Raw genomic sequence first — 18,057 nt, 5'->3', positions numbered from 1 at the left:
TGAGTGCTGTCAGAAAGTAGGGGCAATCCTGGTATGGGGCATCTTAGTTTTTATCAAGCTGTTGGCGGAGGGGGGCAGATTGGAGCCAGCCAATGCCCTCATTGTAGAAGAAGCAAGAGTCACTCCTAGGGGAGGATGATATTTGGTCTTTTTTGTGTTTGTACAGAATTCTTTTTAAATCTTCATTCAAGCCTGTTTGTGGATTGGCTCGCCTCTTATTCTGTCACCATCGTGGAGAATCTTCATCGGATATTAACATCCTATGAAGTTGTTTATGTTCACCAGGGGAACACCGCAGCTCACTGACAGCAACCAGGCAGTTTCCCACTGTCAAAGATGCTGCTTCTCCTATCCCACCCACTTAGGTCTTAGCAGGAAATAAAACAAAGGCCATCAAAACTTTGAAAAATTTAAAGACTATGTTCATTACTTTGCAGGCAAGGAAAAACAAATAAGCTCAACATTTTTTCCCTGAGTGGTTTGCTAAGGGAAGACTAAGGTTTTAAGTGCTAGAAAAGCTCGAGGTAGTTATGTCATTAATAATTAAAAAGTAACCACCAAGAAAAATCAGAACAAATCTGTCGATCTATAAATGATAGCTTTAAAACATACCATTGTTCACTGGTCAGCAAAGAGTCTTCAGCTGAGTCCAGTAACAGCTTGAAGTTCATGGTTCTTTAAAACCTGGATGTCCAGGGGTGCCTGGGTGGCTCTGTAAATTAAGCATCCAACTTTAGCTCAGGTCGTGATCTCATGGTTCATGGGTTTGGGCCCCGCACTGGGCTCTGTGCTGACAGCTCAGTGCTTGGAGCCTACTTCAGATTCTGTGTCTCCCTCTCTCTCTGTCCCTCTCCCACTCATACTCTGTCTCTCTCTCTCAAAAATAAGTAAAACATTAAAATTTTTTTTAAAAAACCTGGATGTCTCTAACATCAGCCCTAGGGACCTCCATCTGTAGAGTGACCATATGACCTAGTTTATCTGGGGGAGTCCTAGGTTATATCTGCTGTAATTATTATAGAGTTTCAATATTGGTATCTTCTAGGAAGTATTGGGACAAATGGAATTTTTTATGGATAAATATTTGCAATATTTATAACATTCCATGACTTAAAGTGGACTTTCATTCGGAAAAGTAATTCATGTGACACATACATGTTTTTTCTAGGATTTCTCATTAGTCATTGGCTTAAAGATGGCTTTAGGCATGTCATTATGAAGCCTAATGGTTTTTATAGGATTCTCATAGTCTTGCTTGGTTTGTCAATGCATTTCCCCAGTTATCATTCTGCCTCTGGAGCCTGTTCACCGTGTTTGAGTATAGTTTTTCGCCTCATGATTCCATTACCCCAAGATGAGGGTTCTGTTGCCAAGGACACTGGGGTGCCGCACATTCATTGCCGTGTAAACGGAAGACCTGTAAGGCCACCTGGTCAGATAGGACCATGCTCTTGGCTGCTTTCAGTCTGGTGGTTCTGTTTATTCTTCTTGTCAAGTTTTCATGCCTTTTACAATTTCTTCTGATTTTTCTCCCTCAACTCCTCTCATTTCTACTAGCTAAACTTCTTATTCTCCCACCTTCTAAATATCCTCTTCCTCCGAAATCACACTATGGCCACTATTCCCCTCAACGACCATTTCCAAAATCAACGCCCGAATACCTCGCAAGGCTTTCGCTCTGTCAGGGTATGTATTCATGATATGTTCAATCTCGGGGGAGGATTCGCAAAACGCGTCCAGGTACACAGAACAACTCACATGTCTTGGAGATGCGTTATTCATAGAACTCTGTATTAGGCACGTCGAGTTACATGGTGCTTTTTAAATCCAAGAGTTTTTGGAAGGATAATTGGGCTCATAAAGATGTGTATTCATTCTTTGCCTGTTGGTCTCCAACCAACCTCTCCCTACCCCCCTCTCTTCCCAGTACCGAGTGTCAGAGAGGGCTCTACACCAAAGCATTCTCAGAATCATTGAGGCAAGGCGAAGTGTCCGTATCATGCATTTAATTCCATTCTACTTCTCACACAATTACTTCATTCCCTCTCTCCTTTTTCTAACTAAATTTGAACCACCTCAAAGGGAGGTAAGGTCAAAATGACTGATAATTAAAAAAAAAAAAAAAAATTAAGAACTCCGGAGATCCAGAACATGCCGTCAGATTACCCTTGCAGCCGCCTTGCCGGGACGGGTGGTTGCTCAGCCTTCACGGCCCACTGGCCCACTCACGGGAGTTGCTCCCCGTGGATCTTGAGCCTGGGAAGAAATTCAGAGATGAGCAGCACACGAAACCCAGCCAACACTCAACCTGCCAGCCATGAAATGCCTAAACAGAAGACCAGGCCAAGGGACCCACCACCCTCCTAAGTAGGCAGATTGTTCCTTGTGTGTTTAGAAAGAGTTGGCTGCTTTCTGGGCTTCTCTCTGCCTTGTGCTTTTCACATATTTGTGTGTCTACGGTCAGACAAATAAGAAACGCACACACTGTGCACACACATATGTGGATCTAGCAAGGGGCACGTGTGGAATTCGCTTACATTTCAGACAGCTCCTTTAATGACGTGACTCATGTGAGGCACGGGCACCCGTTTTTCCAGACTGTCGCAGCCCACAGAAAAGCTGCCGCGTTCGGTCTCCAAGGAGACTCCCAGGCCAGTTACCTTGGCAACGCATCCTGTCTGTCATGGGGTCTGATTACTTGAGCTTGCGATATTGCTGTGGCACACCCTGTAGATACTCATAGGAGCCTTGACTGTCCAGACAAGTCCTCCAAGACCCTTTCTGATCTGACCCCTGCCACCACTCGCGTCCTGCCTCTTGCTGATGGTATCTTCACACTTTGCTCCAACCACAGACTACCACCACCCTCTCCCCTGTGCTCCACACACACCGTCTCCCCCACGCTGCCAGGCAAGACTCCTACTTGAACTTCAGGTCTCCGTGAAGATACCACTTCCTTTAGAAATTCTTTCTGGATCTTTCTAAGGATTCGATGCCACTCCTGTGCTCTCGTTAGAACCTTGTGTTTAAATCATTCACCTGTAGCACTTCCTCCACAGTGCTTTACCCACTTGTTTACTTGTCTCTCTAGTCTCTTGTCTCTCTAGTCTAGTCTAGACTCTAGAGAGTCTCTAGTCTCTTCTAATGAAGAATGTGCTCTTCCTGCCAGGAACAAGGTCTTGCTCAGAAGGGTAGGGAAGCATGTGGGTGTAGGAGTATGGAAACCGAAAGTCCTGACCTGGCCCCAAAATGGCTAAGTATGTCTTGCCTTTCTTTTTTTTTTTTTAATTTTTTTTTAACATTTATTTATTTTTGAGACAGAGAGAGACAGAGCATGAACGGGGGAGGGGCAGAGAGAGGGAGACACAGAATCTGAAACAGGCTCCAGGCTCTGAGCTGTCAGCACAGAGCCTGACGCGGGGCTCGAACCCACAGACCGTGAGATCATGACCTGAGCCGAAGTCGGCCGCTTAACCGACTGTGCCACCCAGGCGCCCCAGTCTTGCCTATCTTATTCTTCCTCCAACCACCACCTTCCTCTTGGCAAATGGTAATAAGTTTCGTGGTAATAAGTTTCAGCCTTTACCCATCTCTTCTTCCCCGCTTAGGGGGTGTGGTAGAGTACATCCAAATGTGAGCGGAGTTCCCTTCTTCAGAATAATGGCATTAGTATTCGGATTACTCACTATCTGAATCATTGCACAGTTCTCTTTGGACGAGGAGATGAGCAGAGTTTGCCATAAAGGGCCGCATACTGCCTCTGCCTCTGCTCACTGTTCATTTCTGTTACTGTTTTATAACCTTTAAAAACGTGAAAAGCATGTCTGGTTCATGAGGCCATGGGCAGGATTTTGCCTTTGGCGTATAGCTCGCCAACCAGCATGATGTCAATTTTGCAGAGACCGATCGCCAAGGTATCTAACACAGCGCTTGAACCAGGGACCCACGGGCCCCTCTCTTGCAATCCTTGCTCTTGGATCTGTGCAACCTTTCTCCCTTTGACAGTTGTGTGTGTATGTGACCTTCTGGAGTTTGGGACTGGTGCTAACTTCTCTTCCTTCCTGTCTCAGGGTTCCAGTCTGCCTGTCCCTGGTCTTGCCTTTCCCTGCCACCACCAGCCGCCCCCCCCCCACCCCCCGCCACCGTCCTGGGAGTTATATGAACTGAGGGCGCGAAGCTTCCTTTTGGCATTTATTTACTTTATGTTATGAGAAAAGAGACACAACCAAAGATTTTTCAAAGCAAGTTCTCCTTTTATTTCTGACCATTCCCTTCCAGGATTCCAGGATTCTTGAATGAATTCTCTTCAAAGTATCATATGTCTGTAGTAAATATGTGCTTGCACATTAAATTCTTCCTGATTCCGGTTCTGATGTATGTTCTGACGTACCAGGGGTTTGGACTCCCAACGTATAAATTTGGAGGGGGATACAATTCAACCCATAATGCCAACCGCCCCCCCCCCAAATTAAGACTTCTCTAATGCCTGCTATTTTTCCAAGCGTTTCCCACACATCACCTTTTCAATTTTGCCCTTACCTGGCATGCGTCTGCACGCTGATTTTGTTCTTCCGTAGCGACCAGCAGCAGCTACAGCTCCTGTACTCCGAGTGCATCCTGTCCGTGCTCAGCAGCTCCTCCCCCTCCATGCACCTGCACAGAGGTTTCACAGACCTGATCTGGTGAGCACCCATCCTCGCACCCCCCAACCCCAACTCGAGCGTTCTCCCCTTCTAGCCGTGCGTGGGGGTCCCCTCCCATGGCATCCGTGACCTACTGGTCATCTCGCCCGTGGGCACGTGCTTTAGAAAGCAGGAAAATTGTTTTGCTTGCATGCACTAGACCAGGATAGAGAGAAGCTTATGATTTTTTTTTTTTTTTAACAAAGTAGGTCTCCAGGGCCCTCCTGCATTTTGTTGACACCACGGGATCATGAGACTCAGGAAGGAGGGGATTGTTTTCTAGGTTACCGGTCTATCCTAAAAGTATGCGAAGGCACCAGAAGGTTGCACAGGGGGGCAAGAGTGACTGAGTGTTATTCTTAGCCCTTCCGTGGTACCTTCTCCATCTCAACGTGCAGACGAGTCACTTAATTATAGCCAGAGGTACACACAAGTGACAGGGCCCACAGGCAGCCAGCTAGTTACTGTGGGTTCCGGGGCTTTTCCACAGGGAGGAAATCGAATGATGTGACAGTACCATGTGTCAGAATTTCAAATTAACTTCTGAAATTAGAAGTAGAAATAATTTTGTTATTTATAGTAAAATGAGTCACTCTGACGAAGCCATTTAGCATTTTGAGTCTGTTCCTTTACGTAAGACAGTTTCTTAATACTTCTCCTGGGATTTTCTTTAGTCAATTCTGCCTTGAGTTCCGAGAAAAAGTATTCTCTTCGTATACCTAGAAGTGACGGAGAGACGTGGAAAACTGAGGCAGGACATTAGCCAAAAAGAGGGGCAGTAAAGAACCCAACTCGTACTAGCCATTTTTGTAGCATCAGGGGTAATATTCACAGTTTATCATTTCGGCTTGTCGCGGAACGGATGTTTCCTCCTGTGTCTTCCCAGGAAGAACCTTTGCCCTGCTCTCATCGTGATCCTGGGGAATCCAATTCATGACAAAACCATCACCTCCGCTCACAGCAGCAGCGCCGGTGCGGGCGTCGAGTCGGACTCTGCATCTCCGGGAGTTTCCGACCACGGCCGGGGGTCGGGCTGCTCCTCCACGGCGCCAGCCCTGAGCGGGCCGGTGGCTCGGACCATTTACTACATCGCGGCCGAGCTGGTCCGGCTGGTGGGGTCGGTGGACTCCATGAAGCCCGTGCTCCAGTCCCTGTATCACCGGGTGCTGCTCTATCCGCCACCCCAACACCGGGTGGAAGCCATCAAAATCATGAAAGAGGTAAGGAGGCCCCGAAGAACGCCACCGTGCTGGCCAGATGGCGGGAGGCGTTATCTGCACATTGTGTCTTACACGCAGAAAGCACTCAGAAAATGTTTGCCAGGCACCTGCTCAAACTTACTTGTTACTACGTGGTATCCAGTCACGGGCAGCATCTTTAGGATGGGGGCGTGTATCCATGTGTTGGGAGCCCGGGGAAGGAGGGGTCGATGGGTGCTGACCGATGCAAAGCCATTGATAATTCAAGCTGCAGGCATCTGACCGGGCCCCAGGCTGATTTCATCCCGTTCCCTTAGGTGCTGTTTGTGCAGCTATTTGTGTTTATTCCTTTTGCCAAAATTGGATTTCCAAGTGATTTTCTACTCATGTTGTATATTATCCAAAGACAAAACAAAACAAAACAAAACAAAACCATTACTAATCTCTGACTATTAAAAGGAATCCCTTTGCCTCATTCCTTCTTAGGCCTCATATCCCAAACATCATGACCCCTGTGAGAAGGTAAAGATTGTCCAGCTTGTAACAGTCATCCCCCTGTGCTCCTTCATGGTTTTGAGGAGGAATGAGGGTTATTGTGAAGGTACTTCAAATAAGAATTTCTCTGCTGTCTCTCAACCAAAAAGAAAAGAGACCCACATTTTTGTATTTGTGAACGTGTTCGTTGCCTTTGCTTTTGGTTCCTACACCAAAACAACAACAAACCCAGAGTAGCAAATTTCCCTTGTTGATGATTCATTTAATTAAAGTAATATTTGCTACTCATCAGTTTCTCAAAAACTTAATTTAAAATGCCTCTTGGTGTTGCTTTAACAAGATTTGATTGTAACGAACAATGGAAAGTTCTGACTCAATATTTCTAGAAATGAAGGAGTGATTCAGATCTAATTGTGGTTACGAAAATCTATGAGCACACAATAATAACCTTTTAATCCTTACCTTCTCTATGCCCAGCACTTCACATATATTATCTCTAATATTCTTGATAACTCTTGGATGTTGTATATCAACTTTTACTAGTGAAAAATGTTATTTCTTTTCCCTATCACAGCTTCAGGCAATACAAACAAAGGGTCAGCTTTAATAACTGATCAGTCCCAGGTTGACGAACACAATACAGCTTTGGAGGCAAGTGAGACTAGACTAGTTTCTCACCACCAGCTCCCTTGGGGACCCAGCCCTACCCTTGTTAAGTTTATAAACAGGGGAACAGAATGGGCTTTCTCTGAATAGGCAGATCTTCAAGGGGAAGAAAGAGGAAGAGGCTGGCTACTCATGTTCAGCTCCCCCTACGTTCACCAGTGAGATCAGACTCCCCCTCCTCAATTAGGAGGAAGTGAGAGAGAGAGGAGAGAGGTCCAGAATTTTATTCCACTGAATGTTCCTCCCTGTAGAGACACGGTGCCAGAAAAAATGAATTTTCCCTCCCGCAAAGAAACTGAGGCTTCAGAGAGTCAAATGATTTGTGCAAGGTCCCAAAGAAAGAGAAAGGGTATACACCCCGGTCTGTCTGACCTGAATGAAACCCAAGGTCTTTTCCTACAGCGCACTTACTGCCGTACTTGACTTTGATACTGCAATGCAAATGATTCTAGGAGCCCCCCTTCCCCTGCTGGCTCAGCTACCCCCTTCTTAAGCCTCAGTTGAAGAGTCAGAGTTTGGATCCTCTCTCTGCCACTCCCCAGCTAGGTTATAGTAGCTCAAGCGTTTAACTCTGAGCCTACAGTTTTGTATCCGTGCCTAGTAGTAATATTCCAAAGGTTCAAAATGCCATACGGTTTGCATCGGTGCTCTGCAAGCATAAAGGGCCAGACAGACATTTGGCATGCTTATTGCTTTCCTAAGGAAAAGAAAAAACATGTGGAGGCTGGAACTCACTCTTCCTCATGACCTCCTGCCTAGAGTGGGGCTCTAATTCTAGCTCTGCTCTCCGGCTGCCTGTTTCCTTCCTTTTGTCCTTCTGGACTTAGACTTCTCAATCACCACTGTTAACAGTTTATTTTCGGGCTCTCATGGCTCCTGTTGCCTCTTCCATCAAGTCTGAATTCCTCTGCCCCGTTGCTAGACCCTTCTGTCGTCGTCCTCATTTCCCGTCATCACCCTCGTTCCACCTGACCGACCTTGCTCCGTTCAGCTCCCAGGCTCCTGCTTCCATTCAGACTCCCCTCCCGTCTCCCCACGGACCATTCCACTTAGCGTCAAGCAGTTGATTGAAATGTGCCAGGCGCAGCTGGCACTGCATGTTAGTTGATTTACAAACTTTCTTAGGAAGGTAACACTACTCCCAGTTTCTCGGTGGGGAGGCTGGGGCTCCATGAGTCGAAGTTACTTGCCCAAAGTCCTTGTGAGTAGCAGGGCCGCCCCATGAACCCGGATGTTCGAAGAACAGCTCTCTGTGCCGTCAAAACCCTCCTCCTTCACACTGATGCCTCCCCAAACCACTACTTTTGCTCTTCTCTAAATTCCCTCATTTAGCAATTAATTGTACGTCCCATCCCACTGAACATTTCCACATGGTGCAAACTTCTTCTCAAATATGTGTTTGTATCCGTTGCTTTCCTGGGTTCCGTCTCCCCACCCCCAACCCGGTATCCAACACTGCAGTGCTTGAATCCGAATAAGTGCTCGATAAATTTCGACTGAATGACAGATGGTCCTGAAGACAGACTATCTTCAAAGACAACGTTTTGTAAGCAGCAGCAACCTTTCTTTCCCACTCAGGGTTGACCGGCACTGGGGTTGTGGCTATTTATGGTGGATCCACTTGATGAGTGAATGCTAAGTAAATACATTGCATACGGGGTCTGGAGGTGTCTACATGTATTTGACATGATAATTTCTTTTTTTTTAATTTTTTTTCTAACGTTTATTTATTTTTGAGACAGAGAGAGACAGAGCATGAACAGGGGAGGGGCAGAGAGAGAGGGAGACACAGAATCTGAAACAGGCTCCAGGCTCTGAGTGGTCAGCACAGAGCCCGACGCAGGGCTCGAACTCACGGACCGTGAGATCATGACCTGAGCTGAAGTCGGACACTTAACCGACTGAGCCACCAAGGCGCCCCTACATGATAATTTCTTTATGACTGCAGAGGAAATATGTTTTCCCCTTCTCATAGATTTTCTAGCTTCCCGAGATTATCTTACAGGGCAAGGCTGGAATTAGACACCAGCGCCTAAATAGCATGTCCAGACGGTGCTGCCCCATGGAGCACAGCAGACTGACGTGGGCCAGGTTATTGTGACAAGTGGGACCTCCACTCGCTATGACAACCAATAGTTGGGGGAGGTTGGTAACCTGGAAACCAAAATGTGCAGTCTGTGCACCCAAAGAAAACCACTGGGCACCCAGAATGTTTGCTTAGCCTATCGGAGTTTGAATGCTTGGTGTGTTATTTCCCTGTTCTCTTTGTAATTTGTCACGCTGCCATGTGCGCTGTGCGCCCATTAATCAAAGACAGGACATTTTGTTTTTCGAAGCACATTCTCTTTCCTGTTTCCGCTTTCCCCCAAAATGAACAATGATCAATAGTACACCTTGCTTCCTTTTCTCTCTCCCATGGTCGGGCTTCAGAAGGAGTTCCCTAATCTTTAATCAGACCTTTGACATCCCAGCCACTTGACATCACATCCCTCATTCCCACAGCAAGAAGCTGGGATTAAACGTGTCTTGCCTTTCTTCAAGCAGTTGTTGAGGGTTCTTCAGAATCGTAATCACTCAGTGCCCTTTCCCTCCGGATTTGGAAACAACTGAGAAATAAACACAAGATTAATGTGGGAATTAAATATTGTCATCTAATTTGTTACTGGTAAGGTTAGATTCAAGAATGTAATAAGATCCAAAAAGAAAGTGAGATTCCCCACAGCCATGCCCCTGAAATGCACTTACCTTTGTATCAAGGGATGGGACAGCTAGAGGCACTTAGACCCCACCAGCTTCACTTGGGTGCAGGCCTGGCAGGTAGCATGAGAGAGAGTGGGGGCAGGGGGGAGAAGAGGGAGGAGACTAGGCAGGTAGGAGAGGGAGAAGAGTGGGAGAGGAAGGAAAAAAAAGGGAGAGGAAAGGAAAGGGAGGGAAAGGGGGGAGGGAAACTTGACTCTTTCAATGTCAAAAAAATAAGGGACGCTTGGGTGGCTCAGTTTAGTATTGGACTTGGGCTCAGGTCATGATCTTATAGCTCAGCTCCTGGGTTTGAGCCCCATGTTGGGCTCTGTGCTGACCGTTCAGAGCCTGGAATCTGCTTCAGATTGTGTGTCTCCCTCTCTTTCTCTGTCCCTCCCCCACTGGTGCTCTGACTCTCTCTCTCTCTCTCAAAAATAAACATTAAAAAAATTTTTCAAAAAAATAAAATGTCAGTACTCCCCCAAACAATCTACATATTCAATGCAATCCCTATCAAAATAATACCAGCATTCTTCACAGAACTAGAACAAACAATCCTAAACTTTATATGGAACCAAAAAAGACCCCGAATAACCAAAGCAATCTTGAAAAAGAAAACCAAAACAGGAGGCATCACAATTCCAGACTTCAAGCTGTATTACAAAGCTGTAATCATCAAGACAGTATGGTACTGGCACAAAAACAGACACTCAGATCAATGGAACAGAATAGAGAACCCAGAAATGGACCCACAAACGTATGGCCAACTAATCTTTGACAAAGTGGGAAAGAATATCCAATGGGATAAGGACAGTCTTCTCAGCAAATGGTGTTGGGAAAACTGGACAGCGACAGGCAGAAAAATGAACCTGGACCACTCTCTTACACCATACGCAAAAATAAACTCAAAATGGATGAAAGACCTAAATGTAAGACAGGAAGCCATCAAAATCCTAGAGGAGAAAACAGGCAACAACCTCTTCGCTCTTGACCACAGAAACTTCTTACTTGACATGTCTCCAGAGGCAAGGGAAACAAAAGCAAAAATGAACTATTGGGACTTCATCAAGATAAAAAGCTTCTGCACAGCAAAGGAAACAACAAAACTAAAAGGTAATGGCAGAAGATATTTGCAAATGATGTATCAGATAAAGGGTAAGTATCCAAAATCTATAAAGAACTTACCAAACCCAACACCCAAAAAACAAATAATCCAGTGAAGAAATGGGCAAAAGACAAACAGTTTTCCAAAGAAGACATCCAGATGGCCAATTGACACATGAAAAAATGCTCAACATCATTCATCATCAGGGAAATACAAATCAAAACCACAAGGAGATACCACCTCACACCTGTCAGAATGGCTAAAATTAACAACTCAGGCAACGACAGATGTTGGTGAGGATGCAGAGAAAGGGGAACCCTTTTGCACTGTTGGTGGGAGAGCAGACTGGTGCAGCCGCTCTGGAAAACAGTATGGAGGTTCCTCAAAAAATTAAAGATAGAACTACCCTGTGACCCAGCAATTGCACTACCAGGTATTTATCCAAAGGATACCAAAATGCTGATTTGAAGGGACACGTGCATCCCAATGTTTATAGCAGCACTATCAACAATAGCCAAAGTATGGAAAGAGCCCAAATGTCCATCGACTGATGAATGGATAAAGATGTGGTACATATATTTAATGGAATATTACTCGATCAAAAAGAATGAAATCTTGCCATTTGCAACAATGTGGGTGGAACTAGAGTGTATTATGTGAGGTGAAATAAGCCAGAGAAAGACAAATATCATATGATTTCACTCATATATGGAATTTAAGATACCAAACAGAAGAACATAAGGAAAGGGAAGCAAAAATAATACAAAACGGAGAGGGAACAAACCATAAGAAAGAACAAACAAAGCTGGCAGGGTTGGGGGAAAGGCTAAATGGGCGAGGGACATTAAGGAGGACCCTGGCTGGGATGAGCACTGGGTATTTTTTGTAAATGATGAATCATTAAATTCTGTTCCTGAAAAAAGGTAAATATATTTTGATTTAAAAAAAATAAAATGTGTAGAGAAAATTGGAAGCTTCATTTCTTTGCCTCCAAGAGAGTAGAAGTTCCCAATTTCTGGGGTCCAAAAGAAATGTAGAAGGAGAGAGGGAAAGAGAAGTGCCCCTTAAGATACAACTTTTTCTACTTAATATACCTTTTCCCATGAGTGTAAATCACTTTGAAAATAATGGACATAGTGATTGAAAGTCTTTTCCAATGCACTTAGCCCAATCTTTTCCTGAATTAGCCTCAAAATAAAATTTTGTTTAAAGACATCTAACACATGGAAATAATAACTAATTATACTGAACAGTAATGAAAATTCTATATGTGAAAACTTGTAGGATGTAGCCAAAGCGCTATATACAAGGGTATTGATGGCTTAAAATGCTTATATTGAAAGTTAGGAAGCCCACAATTAATATTCTAATTCTCCAAGTTAGAGAGTTGGGAAAAGAAGAGCAGATTTAATTCAAATAAAGTAGAAAAGAGGAAAAATAAAGAAGATAAAAGCAGAAAGTAATGTGATAAAAAGCAAATATAGTGGATCACTAAAGTGAAAAATATCAGGGCTCTAAAAAAACTGAGGAAATTGAAAAACTCTTGATAAAAGCAATCACAAAATCCCAGAATAGGTAAAAACAACTAAGTAGAAATAAGAATGAAAACACACTTGGAACTATAAATGTTAGAAACGTTAAAGAAATCAAAGTCTAATAAGGCCACTGATGCCAGTAAATTTGAAAATTTAGATAAAATAGATAAATCCCTGGGAAATAACATAGCCTTTAACAAGCTGAGAAATTGAGGACCTAAATAGTTCTAGAAACTTTTAAAAAAATTGAATCAGTAGTTAAAAATTGTTCCCTAAAAAAAAAATAAAAATAAAAATAAATTTTAAAAAATTAAAAAAAAAACCAACCACTGGCCCCATACAACTTTAAAAACAAGTTATACCAACCGTTAAGGAATGGATAGTTCCAATAATATGTGAACTTTTCCAAGGAATAGAATGAGGGAATACTCCTCAACCCATGTGTTCTTTGTAATTTTTTAAAAGTTGTTTTACCTTTTGACCCCCTTCATCCATTTTTTCCATCCTCCCACCCCTCACCTCTGGCAACCACTAATTTTCTGTAACTATGAGCGTGATCTTTTGTTTATTTTTTTGTTTTTCAAGATTCTACCTATAAGAGATATTATACAATGTTTGTCTTTCTTTGTCTGACTTGTTTCACTTAGCGTAACACTCTCTAGTTTCATCAATGTTACCACAAATGGCAAGATTTCATTCTTTTTTATGGCTGAGTAGTATTTCTCTGTGTGGGGGGGCGGGTATGCGACATCTTCTTTGGATTATCCACTTATCCTTTGAAAGATACTTAGGTTGTTTCCATATTTTGGCTATTGTAAATAATGCTGCAATAACCATGGGTGTACATGTATCTTTTTTGAATTTGTGTTTTCATTTTCTTCAGATAATTATTCAGAAGTGTAATCGATGGATTGTATGGCAGTCTATTTTAATTTTTTGAGGAACTTCCATACTGTTTACTATAGGGGCTGTACCAATTTACATTCCCACCAGCTATGCACAAGGATTCTTTTTTCTCCACATCCTTGCCAACACTTGTTTTTTCTAGTCTTTTTTTTAAGTTTATTTATTGAGTGAGAGAACACATGCATGAGTGGGAGAGAGGCAGAGAGAGAGAGAGAGAGGGAGAGAGAGAATCCCAAGCAGGCTCCATGCTATCAGCACAGATCCCGATGAGGGGTTTGATCCTGTGAACCATGAGATCATGACCTGAACTAAAACCAAGACTCAGATACTTAACTGATTGAGCCACCTAGGCACCCCTAGTCTTTTTGATAATAGCCACTCTAACAGGTCTGAGGTAGTATCTCATTGAGGTTTTGATTTGTATTTCCCAGGTGATGATTGATGTTGAATATCTTTTCATATGTCCATTGGCCATCTGTATGTCTTCTTTGGAGAAATGTCTACTCAAGTCCTTTACCCAGTTTTAAAATTGGATTGTTTGGGGTTTTTTTTATCTTTTTATTGAGTGATAGGAGTTCTTTCTGTATTTTGGATATTAACCCCTTATCAGATACGTGACTTACAAATACTTTCAGTATGTGGCCTTTTCATTTTGTTGATGGTTTCCTTTGCTGTGCAGAAGCTTTTTAGTGTGATGTGGTCCCACATGATTATTTTTGCTTTTGTTGTTTTTACTTGGTATCAGATTTTAAAAATCATCTGCAAGACTCATGTCAAGGAGCTTACTGCCTATGTTTTCTTCTAAGAGTTTTATGGTCTCAAGGCCTACATCCAAGCCTTCAATCCATCTTGAGTTAATTTTTGTGTATGGTGGAAGACAGTTGTCTATTTTCATTCTTTTGCTTGTGTCTGTCCAGCATTCCAAGCACCATTTGTTGAAGGGATTGTCCTTTTCCGATTGTATATTCCTGCCTCCTTTGTTATATATTAATTGACATATACGTATAGACTTATTTCTAGGCTTTCTATTCTGTTCTTTTTGATCTATGCGTCCGTTTTTATGCAGTGCCATAATGTTTTAATTACCATAGCTTTGTAATAAAGTTTGAATCAGGGAGTGTGATGGCTCCTGTTTTTCTCTTTCTCAAGATTGCTTTGGCTATTCCAGGTCTTCTATGGTTCCATACAAATTTCAGGATTGTTTGTTCTGTTTCCGTGAAAAATGCCATTGGAAATTTGGTAGAGATTGCGTTGAATCTGTAGATTGCTTTGGGTAGTAAGGGCATTTTAACAATATTAATTCTTTGAATCCATGAGCACAGAACATCCTTCCATTTATTTGTATCATCTTCAATTTATTTTATTAATGTCTTATAGTTTTCAGTATACTGGTCTTTCACCTCCTTGGTTAAATTTATTCTTAGGCATTTCCTCATTTTTTGATGCCTCGTAAATAGGAGTATTTTCTTGATTTCTCTTTCTGATAGTTCATTAGTGTATGGAAATGCAACAGATTTTTTTCTGTGCTGATTTTGTACCCTGCAAATTCTCTGAATTCATTTGTTAGTTCTAACAGTTTTTTAAAAGAGTCTGTAAGGTTTTCTATATATAATATCATGCCATCTGCAAATAGTGACAGTTTTATTTCTTCCTTTCCAGTTTGGATGCCTTTTACTTCTTTTTCTTGCCTGATTGCTGTAGCTAGGACTGATGATACTATGTTGAATAAAAGTGGCAAGATTGGCATCCTTGTCTTGCTCCTGATCTCAGAGGAAAAACTTTTGGCTTTTTACTGTTGAATAGGATGCTATTTGTAATATATGGCCTTTATTATGTTGAGATACATTCCGTCTCCACCCACCTTTTTGAGAGTTTTTATCATAAGTGGATGTGGAATTTTGTCAAATGCTTTTTCTGCATCAATTGAAATTATCTTTTCATTTTGTCCTTCATTTTGTTAACGTTGTGAATCACTTGACTAATTTGTGGCTCAGTCACTTGAACCATTTTTGCATCCCTAGAATAAATCCCACTTGATTATGGTATATGATCCTCTTAATACGTTGTTGAATTTAGTTTGATCACATTTTATTGAGAATTTTTGCATCTATGTTCATCAGAGATGTTGGCCTCTAATTTTCTCTTCTTGTGGTGTCCTTGTCAAGTTTTAGTATCAGGGTGATGATAGCCTCATAAAATGAGTTTGAAAGAGTCCCCTCCTGGGGCGCCTGGGTGGCTTAGTCGGTTAAGCGTCCAACTTCAGCTCAGGTCACGATCTCATAGCTAGTGAGTTTGAGCCCTGCATTGGGCTATGTGCTGACAGCTAGGAGCCTGGAGCCTGCTTTGGATTCTGTGTCTTCCTCCCTCCCGGCTCCTCTCCTGCTCGTGCTCTCTCAAAAATACATAAACACTAAAAAAAAAAAAAAAAAAATTAGAAAGAAAAGAATCCCCTCCTTTTCTGCTTTTTGGAAGAGTTTGAGAAGGATTGATATTAATCCCTTGAATGTTTGGTAGGATTCACTGGTTAAGTCATCTGGTCTTGGACTTTTGTTAGTTGGGAGGCTTTTGATTACTGATTCAATCTCCTTACCAGTAATTGATCTATTCAGATATTCTTTTCCTTCATGATTCAGTCTTGGTAGGTCATATATTTCTAGAAATGTATTCTTTTCTTCTAGGTTGTCCAATTTGTTGACATATCATTTTTATAAGAGTCTCTTGGGGTCTTTTGTATTTCTGTGGTATCAGTTGTAACACCTCTTTCATTTCTGATTTTATTTAAATCTTCCAGTTTTTTTTTCCTGGCGAGTCTAATAAAAGTGTGTCAATTTTATCTTTCCAAAGAATCGACTCTTAGTTTCATTGATCTTTTCTGTTGTTTTTTAGTCTCTATTTCATTTATGTCTGCTGTCATCTTTCTTATTTACTTCCTTCTACTAACTTTAGGCTTCACCTGTTCTTTTTCTAGTTCCTTAAAGTGTAACGTTACATTATTTGTTTGAGACTCTTCTTACTTTTTTGAGGTAGGCATTTACTGCTTTAAATTTTTCTTTTGAAACTGCTTTTTCTGCATCCCATAAATGTGGGGGTGTTATATTTCCATTTTTGTTTGTCTCAAGGTCTTTTTTAATTTCTCTTTTCGTTTCTTCTTTGACCCGTTAGTTGTTTGGTAGCATGTTGTTTAAAATTCACATATTTGTGAATTTCCCAGTTTTCCTCATGTAATTAATTTCTAGTTTCGTGCCAATGTGATCAGAAAAGACTCCTGATATGATTTCAGTTCTCTTAAATTTAAGACTCGTTTTGTGCCCTCCCATATGATCTATTCTGGAGAATGTTCTGGGTATGCTTGATCAATGCAGTTTGCAGCTAGCCGGCTCTGATAGCAAAGTGAGACAGAGAGTAGAGGGAAGTTAAATTAGAGGCCATTCTCACTAAAGAACGTAGATACAAGTGCTTTATTGTTCTGTGCTATAAAAGTTTTTGAAACAACCCCTTAGAGAATTTGCTTTGTCTAAGCCAGTCCTGAACTGAGGACCTGGGAACCCTATGTGTGTTCTGTGACAAGATGGATACTTAGATCAGTTCTATTAAGATTTGTAGTTCCAGGGCGCCTGGGTGGCTCAGTCGGTTGAGCGTCCGACTTCAGCTCAGGTCACGATCTCACGGACCGTGGGTTCAAGTCCCGCGTTGGGCTCTGGGCTGATGGCTCAGAGCCTGGAGCCTGCTTCTGATTCTGTGTCTCCCTCTCTCTCTGCCCCTCCCCTGTTCATGCTGTGTCTCTCTCTGTCTCAAGAATGAATAAACGTTAAAAAAAATTAAAAAAAAAAAAAGATTTGTAGTTCCAAACAGTTGTGGGGTTTTTTTCGAGTGTGTCAATCAATAGAGAGCGTACATGTCTCTTTGAACTCACAATTTTAAGACCTTGTGCTTTTTTATGGTGTTCACTTTACTGTTATTTCCCCCCCCCCCCTTCTCTTAAAGCTACTTGGGAGCCCACAGCGCCTCTGTGATTTGGCAGGACCCGGCTCCACTGAACCAGAATCCAGAAAAAGATCAATTTCAAAACGAAAGTCTCATCTGGATCTTCTCAAACTGTATGATACATTCCCTTTTCCACCTACTATTGTTTGGCGAGCGATGCTTCTCTGAATGCACTTGACCTTGTTTTTAAGGCCCTGAAATTTTTATGAATCGGCCTTACGTGGAATGTTATCGTTCAATAATGTCCCCGCAAGCCATATGAGAAGTCTTATCTCAATGTATTACAATCCTGTAACTTTCCATATTGTCATACTTAAAGCAAATGCAATGTACAGAATGAAATGTACAAAAATTATCCATTGGGGTTATGTTGGGGAAAAACTTTTTGAATTCCAGCACTATAGCTATAAGATTCCTTTACTTGTCGCTTCCCTAGAAAACTGAGCATCATCTAATTTGCAGTTGTTATATTCACCTGCACCTGTTCCGGAATATATTCATCTTATAAAGGATGTCCTCATTATCCTATAGCCATTATAACTGTTTGCTTTCGGTGGGGGGAAAAAAAAACAACGAACATAATCCAAAAGTGAGATTATGCAGTGCCTGTCCTTGTGGAGATCACAAACTCCCATCCGGAATTTTTGTGTGTCTCCAGATAAACCAGCCAACCAAGAGTCAGTGTGATTCAAGGTGGGCCACTTCACCTGGAGGTTTTCCTCTGCCAGCCGGAGCATGTTTGTTTC

The 18,057-nt window shown here is 42.3% G+C and overlaps 1 protein-coding gene across 4 annotated transcripts in view; it reads left to right on the top strand.

The window, feature by feature from the left end:
* The window catches only part of ARFGEF3 (ARFGEF family member 3), a 182,985-nt gene that overhangs the window by 87,929 nt on the left and 76,999 nt on the right, over positions 1-18,057 (top strand). For all 4 annotated transcript variants that reach the window (XM_053222185.1, XM_053222189.1, XM_053222187.1 and 1 more), the window contains 3 exons: positions 4,578-4,682; positions 5,569-5,902; positions 17,312-17,424. In XM_053222185.1, the coding sequence (XP_053078160.1) occupies positions 4,578-4,682; positions 5,569-5,902; positions 17,312-17,424 (552 nt within the window). The remainder of the gene's footprint in view (positions 1-4,577; positions 4,683-5,568; positions 5,903-17,311; positions 17,425-18,057) is intronic.

The sequence above is a fragment of the Acinonyx jubatus genome, chromosome B2, assembly GCF_027475565.1.
Source record: "Acinonyx jubatus isolate Ajub_Pintada_27869175 chromosome B2, VMU_Ajub_asm_v1.0, whole genome shotgun sequence".
NCBI lineage: Eukaryota > Metazoa > Chordata > Mammalia > Carnivora > Felidae > Acinonyx > Acinonyx jubatus.
The sequence above is the reverse complement of the archived record's forward strand: the minus strand, read 5'-3'. Positions and strand labels throughout refer to the sequence as shown.